This window comes from Crocuta crocuta, unplaced genomic scaffold, assembly GCF_008692635.1.
Source record: "Crocuta crocuta isolate KB4526 unplaced genomic scaffold, BGI_CrCroc_1.0 scaffold278, whole genome shotgun sequence".
Lineage (NCBI taxonomy): Eukaryota > Metazoa > Chordata > Mammalia > Carnivora > Hyaenidae > Crocuta > Crocuta crocuta.
Window position 1 is genome coordinate 1,835,761 of NW_027532173.1, and position 8,026 is coordinate 1,843,786.

The window sequence follows — 8,026 nt, forward strand, 5'->3', positions numbered from 1 at the left end:
TTTATTGGCTTGAACAAAATAGTATGCCCCCATTCTTTACTTTAAAATCAGGTTAGCAGGACCATTCATAAGTTGAGTTTGCTTGTTGCAAGGAAAAAGAAAATGGTCCTAGGCATTTAATTACACATTAATTATGCTACACACTTTCCCTAATTTTTACTGTACCTCCTTGGTCTTTAGCTTTCCTCTTTCTGTGTTTTATCTTTGATGCTGTTAAAAACAAATACTAATTTCCTTAATACTTGAACTTTTTATGGATCTTCAATTCCAGTAAGAGCGAATAAACAGAGTGTATAATATTACTTATTTTAACTTTGGGGGTAAGTCAGAATACCGTTTCCGGTAAGAATACACAGTGAATTAGTGCTGTGTCTTCACTATATTTTGCTCTGGGCCGTTGTTTTCCTAGAGAAAGGGGTAGGTTGGAGAAGGTCACCCAGATCTCCATCTCTCTGTGGTGGGTCCGTGAGAGTGGGCTCTTGCTGGAATCAGCCCTTCTGGGAGCCGAGAGGGCAGGAGATTCCTCCTGCAGGCTCCATTCTCTGTGCTTGTCCGCCTGCACTTTACACCAGTAACTTCTTTGGGTTCAAGATGTTTCTGAGAAATGATGTCTTTCGAGCTCTGAAAATCTGAATCTGCTCAGTCCACCATAAATTTGATTATGTAACACTTGCCTACAGAGACCAGATAATTTATTAAATTTTAACAAAATGGATGTTATTTTATTCTTTAAAGTTTATTTTTGAGAGAGAGAGAGAGAGTGAGTGGGGGAGGGTCAGAGAGAGAGGGAGACACAGAATCCAAAGCAGGCCTCAGGCTCCGAGCTGTCAGCACAGAGCCCGATGTGGGGCTCGAACCCCCGAACCGTGAGATCGTGACCTGAGCTGAAATCAAGAATCAGATGCTTAACTGACTGAGCCACCCAGGCGCCCCCAAAATGGATTCCACCGCATTAGCATATAGGAAGGTTGTTGAGAACTTGTCACATCTGTACATCCACATTTTATCTTGGGTCCTGTGTTCCTCTGTTTCATGTCAGTATCATAAACTGTGCTACGGTCTGAAATCGGCTCTCTCAAGGTGTCCAGGCTGACGTTGGATTCTCCCCACTGAGCCGGACTGGTTGCAAGGTGGGGGTGCGGCTGGGTTATCACAGAGCAAGGCCACACCTCCATTCCCTAGGGGTCCAGGGGTCCACTTGGCCGGCCAGCCTGCTGCCGTGGCCAGAGCGCGTGCAGTCACTGGCCTCCGTACGGGAGGCTTTGGGGCATGAGCATCTCCTTAGGCACCTTGCAGGAGAAAAGGATCGTGAGGGGGTCACCCTGAAACAACAGCTGGCCGAGGGCAGCAGCTCGCGTGTGTGTGTCAGAGGCCACGACCCGCAGCCTGTTCTCCTCCTACTAGTTTTCGGGGCTCTACCTCCTGTCCTTCACCGTCATCATGCTGGGGTTCGTGCTCTACTGCTGCACCCCCACGCGCACGGCCGCGCCGGTGGAGAGCAGCGCGCCGCCCGTCACCGGCATCGGGGTCGACAACCTGGGGCTGAAGCTGGAGGAGCACCTGCAGGAGACGCCCCCCGCGGCGCCGTAGCTGGACGGGCAGGTGCGCACACGCCCAGGCCTCCGCCACCCGGGACCCGGCCCGGGGAGGAGCAGCGCCCGCTGAGCGCCCGCCGAGGGGACCCTTGGGAGGTTGATGGGCGGGGAGCCAGCACTGCAGCATGGAACCGGATCCACCGGTTAGATTTTACAGAGGAATACAAAATAACGTGTCAAAGGTAGAAATACGAAAACAGAGAAGACGGGGTGGCTGGGGTCGTGTCCTGCTTGAGGACTAATACCTGTTAGCGTCAGGGAGACAAGGTGTGCCCCGCACTGGAGTCTCGGAGACGGGCGGGAGGGCCTTCGAGGGAGACAGCCAGGCGCGCTCCGGCCTCAGGGCAGGGCCTGAAAGCGGGCTGTCCAGCTGGGCTGGGCGGTCAGGTGCTGGGGGGCCCGGGTGGTTTTGGGGGGTTTCCACGTTCAGAGACAGTCGTCGTCCACCAGGCTCGTGGCCTTGATGCCATAGTGAGGTCTGGTGATTGCACACGGCGGCATGGGTGGGCCAGCCCCTGAGAACTCCTGAGATGCAGGTGTGAGTATCATAGACGCAGGAAAGAGCGGGCGTACAGCGGACCGAGGAGCCCTCCGTCGTTCAGAGACGATTCCACGCTGCTTCTCCCCAAGTGTTTGTAACGTGCCATGGCGTCAGCCACCACTGCGCCCCTTTGCAAAACCTCTGTATGTGAACTTGTTTCGTAATGTACTAAAGAAATTGAGGGCAAGTGTTCGTGCTATTAAAAGATTTTGATTGCATTTGAAATGTATTCATTGTGTGGTTTCTTTGATTAACCAGTTCCCCTTCTGGATTTTAAATGACTTCATATATTCCAGATTTCTCCATATCCAGCATTTTAGGATCATGTCTTCTATAGGGTGGCAGACCTGTCTGCCCCTGTGCTGGGATGGAGGGGAGTTCAGAGTGAACCCACAGATCATTTGCCGGAATAATCTTTTTAAAATTCTGAATCATCTCAATTAAAATTTTTAAAAATATATATATATATATTTTAAGTTTATTTATTTTGAGAGAGAGTGAGAGAGCGAGTGCAAGTGGGGAAGGGGCAGAGAGGGAGGGAGAGTCCCAAGCAGGCTCTGTACCGCCAGCATAGAGCCCAACGTGGGGCTCAAACCCTTGAACCTCGAGATCATGACCTGAGCCAAAGTCAGATGCTTAACCGACTGAACCACCCAGGTGCCCCTCATCATTATTATTATTTTTTACTTTTTTGAGTAAAATAAACTTTTATTCTCTGCAGCCAATTCAAAAGTGATGTTTGGTTTTTGCTCTGTACTATTCACGGCTGCCAGTGAGTGGACAAGTTTAGGTTGCAGTGTTTGGCCCTTTGGGGAAGACTTTCAGTTTGATTAATACATTATTTCTTAAAATATCCTGCTTTTGGGGGTGCCTGCGTGGCTCAATTGGTTAAGCATCTGACTCTTGATTTTGGCTCAGGTTATGACCTCGCGAGTTGTGGGTTTGAGCCCTGTGTCAGGCTCAGTGCTGACAGTACAGAGCCTTCTTGGATTCCCTCTCTCTCTGCCCTTCCTTGCCTCTGTCTCTCACTCACTCTCTCTCAAAATAAATAAACATTAAAAAAAATTTAAAAAAAATCCTGCTTCGGCATAAACCTGTATCATAGGGACAGTGAAGTGGAGTCTCAGGTGACAGCATACGATGGGTCTGTCAAGGCTCAACTCTCAGGCCATCCAGGCTGGGCCTCTGCTCCTCTAGGCTACCAGGCTCTTGTTCGTATCTTCCTTGCAGCACTTACCGAGTGCTTGCTGTTTACTTGCCCTTCCTCACCACGGGCTGAGCTCTTCCAGGTCCAGTGTGGCCTTTATTCATCTTTCTAGACCTTTGGACATCTCACCTCTTGGGCATTTATTAAGTGAGGATTGTCATCGGTCCCAGTTCAGAACATTTAAGGGGAGATTGGCCTAAAGTAAGGGCTTTTATGCAGATACATTTAGGCCACATTACCTACCCTGCTCTGCCCTTTCCGCCCACCCCCCTAAATGTGGTGTTTTCTCTCCTCTCCTCCTCTCCCTGGAGAGGCAGAGGCCAAAGGAGTTCTAGTGTTAGCATCCTAAATTAGAACTTAGAAATCGCTCTTCCATAGAAGCAATGCTGTGAATGACATTCAGCAAATACAAGTTATGCAAAGCCCTGCGTCCTGGCTTACATAAGTCTGTGAAGACGGGAGTTCACCTGTCTCTACAATAACACTTCCATGGAAACCGCATTTTCAAACATCCGGCTCACACACAAGCTTTTGAAACACAACACGTTCTTACATTGAGAATCTCCTGTAAATTCTTTTCCAGCCTGTTAGAACAGTATTGATGCTTCAATATATATTTTTGTGGATATTCATACCATTAAAAAAAAACCCAACCCTGCTGAATATTAGAATAGAGCTGCTAGGTTGTTCTCTAGTCTTGTGCGAGGTAATAAATTGTGCAGCTGGACTGTGGTAACACTGGAAGGAGAGCAGCCTTTGCTGGGGCCATTTTCACTGTTTGCGCTTTGAAAGTAGGTCCTTTTGTGGCCGGGCGATTAACATTTCTCACCCTCTGGGAGCAGCGGCTCACGGAGAAATTGTATGTTACCTGGTGTTCCCAGCAGGTGGCGCTTTAACAGGTATTCATTTCACAGACCTGAAACAAACCAGTTGTTTTATAGCGCCTCCGTAATGTCCTGCTAAATCAAAGTGTTTTGTTTTAAAAGAGGGTATTCTGATGACTGCCCGCAGCAGGGACCGGCTCTGACGAACAGGTGAAGGATAGAGTTCTCAGAGAAGGGCACAGAGTTTGGTGGCTTGGGTGAACACAGAAGCCAGATTTCTTTGAACTTGGCAGCCTGCAGCCCCCACGGCTCTTCAAACCCTGAATCCCAAGGGGCCGCGTCCCCCCCCGCCCCCCCCCCGGAGCTGCTGAGCCAGCAGGTGCGTGTCAAGTGAGAGGAGTTGGGCAGATTTTCGTGCAACACCCAGCCGGATAGCGCGGCTGCCCTGGAGGCCTGGAGCCCGCCCTTGTGAGATGCTGTCTGAGTCGGCTCTGAGGTCTTCTGTCTGCCTAGTCACGACTCTCTTTTCCGTCATTATTATGGTGATGTGCCATTTTCATCCACATTTAATCACTTAGTATCTGGACACATCCTCAGCCCTCAAAAGATATCCATAAATCAGGGAAATTCAGCAGATAGCCACTTAGCTGATTAAAAGGCAAGAGATTTATGAGGAAATTAGGTAATGCTGAATGTGCACTTTCCCATAGTCTTAGGGCGTTTGCAGACGGCTGGCAGCCTGGAAATGGTACCTCAAGGGGAGTGAAGCTCTTCAGAAGAGCAAAATTTTCCTTGTACGATTTGATGTCCCAAACCTTCTCCTGATGCTTTTGCCGCGCACTTTCTTCCTCGGTTGAAATACTGTCCTCTTCAAGCAATCTTAAAGTGCAGATGCTTTTGGAGAAGGAAATTAAGGTTGAGAGGGAAGTCATTTGAACAATTATTGGCCCCAACTGACCACGAGAAGCATTAAGGTGGCGCCGTACGATTATCCCACGGTGAGCGAAGGCTGCCCATGGCCTGCCCAGTGGGGAGGCCGGATTCTAGACACCAGGTATGATGGAGGTGGGGACTAGCAGTGATAGTGGCTGCCGTTCCCTCGCGGAGTCCCACCTTCTCTGACCTCAGATGTCACTTTCTTTCTGCCAGGTGACCGTGCTTTTCCACTCTGGCCCGAGTATTTCACGTTTCTCCCTTCTTTGCGGTTTCCGTTCTGACTTGGTCTTGAGAGCCTTTGTGAGCGCTTATCCAGTTTGGTCTTTGTGAAAAGGCAGCTGGGTGAGTGCAAGCACCTTAAATGTGGGTGCGGGGGGGACACGGACACTCCATCGTCACGTCCGTCACCAACTCCTCCCCAGCCCTACCCTCCAATATCTTATTTCCCTAGAAACTGCTTTGTGGCTGGGACTGACAGCAGCTGCCCCAGCGAATCTGCCCCGACCCTGGACACGCCCTGGAGGCATTCCTGTAGCCCTTCAATTTCCACTCCACCTGTTGGGTTGAGTATAAATGGTACCTTCCCTTGGCCACAACTGGCATCCAACAATTTGGAGGATTTGACAGGAGGGGGAGGGCCAAGGCCTGATTCCTGATCTGCTCACTGTAGGGTGAGCCATGCCAGAACGGGCGTGTGGCCCAGTCGGGAGCCCATCTGCCCGGGGAGCACGGTGTACTTCCCAAGAACTCTTGGGTCATGATACACGAACATGAGTCATGCCCCCTCTCTTTGTGGGGAGCAGAGCAGGAAGACTCCAGGTCAGGCAGAGCTCCTGTCTGGGAGACTTACTGTAGGGAGAAGGGCACTTTCTAATTGCCTGGAGTCCAGTGACCACTTGCTAATCTAGTTACAAGGTTGGCTGGGTTATACGAGGGTGCCCACAGAGATCCCGAGACAGGGATGCGTGGGACAAGAAGAGACGAGGGAACGGGAGAGTCCTAGGCCCCTGGGACTATGGATGGCACCACATTCTTGATGGTCTAGAAGTGCTTTTGTCCAGCTTACATAGGCAGGAGGAGTTTGGCAGCCTCCGGTTTCTTCTCCCCAATATACAGCATTACCAAGGAGAAGGTGGTGTCTGGAGTCTGACAGAGGATGCCGTTCCTTTCCTGGTGAAGCCTGGTGACCAGGTGGGCACGGACATGATATGGTGCATTGTGGTTCTCCAGGGAACGGCCTGGACTTGGTGAAGCCTGACCAGCTGGGTCGCAGCCCTTCATACTTAGCATTTGAATTCAGACACAGTTATCTCGTGAGGTGTCAGTTGAGCTTATACACTTAATATGTCTCTTGCCCAGAGCTACTGACTTTACTTCCTGTCTAGGGATCTCCACTTTGAGGGGTCAAGCAGTTTTAAAATTTTCAATCCTCAAAACACAGAATATTTCCCCACCTAGACCATCAGGTCCTCCTAAGGGATGTATCCCTTACTACTTCGAAAGCCATGAAGGTAACTCACCTTTGTAGAGGAGTTTCTCCAAGAGGTTCCAGTGTGTCCACACCAAATTCGGGGGCAGTAACTATTTTCAGTGATTCTATGCTGTCCCATCCCCCCTTTAAAAATATTTTAATTTTTTTAGAATATTTTTTAAAATTTATTTCTGAGAGACAGAGACAGCATGAGCAGGGGAGGGTGAGAGAGAGAGAGAGGGAGACACAATCTGAAACAGGCTTCAGGGTCAGAGCTGGCTGTTAGCACAGAGCCTGACATGGGGCTCGAACCCACATACCGTGAGATCATGACCTGAGCCGAAGTTGGACACTTAACCGACTGAGCCACCCAGGCGTCCTGTCCCGTCCCCTTTTGAAGGGAAGCTGCAGTCAATAAAGGTAAAGCAGTTTTCTGGTGCTTTCCTGGCTGAAAAAGAGAGGGAAAAAAAATCCACAGATCTGTTATCTGCAAAAAGTCATTCCACTATATTAGATTTAGGAGGACTTATATTTAAGAATAAACTATCAAGTTTGAAAAATCTGGTGATTTTTCTTTAGAAGTGTAACATTTGCTAGGAATCATTTCTCTGATGGGGATTAAGAACTACTTGTGCTTTATTGACATAACAGTAAAATTTGTTGCCAACGATAGCATTTCAGCTTTTGGCCCACTGGAATGATTAGTTTGTGATTTTCTCAGAGCAATAAAATTTATTTCCAACAAAGCAACTGTACATTTTATTATCTTCCCATTTCATGTTTAGCATTTTTTCCCCCCAAAGTTTTTATTTGTTTATTTTGAGAGAGACAGAGACAGTGCAGGTGAGGGAGGGACAGAGAGACAGGGAGAGAGAGAATCCCAAGCAGGCTCCGTGCTGCCAGCACAGAGCCCAATGTGGGGCTCGAACGCACAAAACCATGAGATCATGACCTGAGCCAAAACCAAGAGTCAGATGCTTAACTGACTGAGCCTCAATCTCTCTCTCTCTCTCTCTCTCTCTCTCTTTCTCTTTGTATGGTCAGCCAACTCCTGCCTCCCAGTCACTCACCAGCCCTCACTAAGGATTTTCACACTGGCTGCCATCTTCCCACCCAACTCCCTCCATAACTTGGATGATGTGTGCCCATGTGGATGAACTGCCCGCCCTTGAATCTCACAGTTTATTTATGTCCTGCATGCCAGTGACTGTTCCCTTGATTTTTCTCTTGCTCTCATGATAAATCTACGTCTTCTTACCACTTAGAAGTGCTCTGTATATTCCCGTATTCTATATTCTGAGCACAATTTACATCCCGAAACCCAGCATACCCATTTTTTCCAGCCCTTCTTAACTCTTACTCTTTGGTTACTTTCATTTCCCCCCTTCTAGAATATTCTTCCCCCTATTCTGCCAAGAGTCTGTGATTGATTGCTTGGATTTCTTCCCTTCA

At 48.9% G+C, this 8,026-nt stretch overlaps 1 protein-coding gene across 1 annotated transcript in view; it reads left to right on the forward strand.

Annotated features, from left to right (window-relative positions):
- SLC35F2 (solute carrier family 35 member F2) overlaps window positions 1-2,361 on the forward strand; it is a 47,788-nt gene extending 45,427 nt beyond the window's left edge. The window contains exon 9 of the mRNA XM_077777425.1: window positions 1,405-2,361. Coding sequence (XP_077633551.1) covers window positions 1,405-1,590 — 186 coding nt within the window. The 3' untranslated portion in view covers window positions 1,591-2,361. The remainder of the gene's footprint in view (window positions 1-1,404) is intronic.
- The last annotated feature ends 5,665 nt before the right edge of the window (window positions 2,362-8,026 follow it).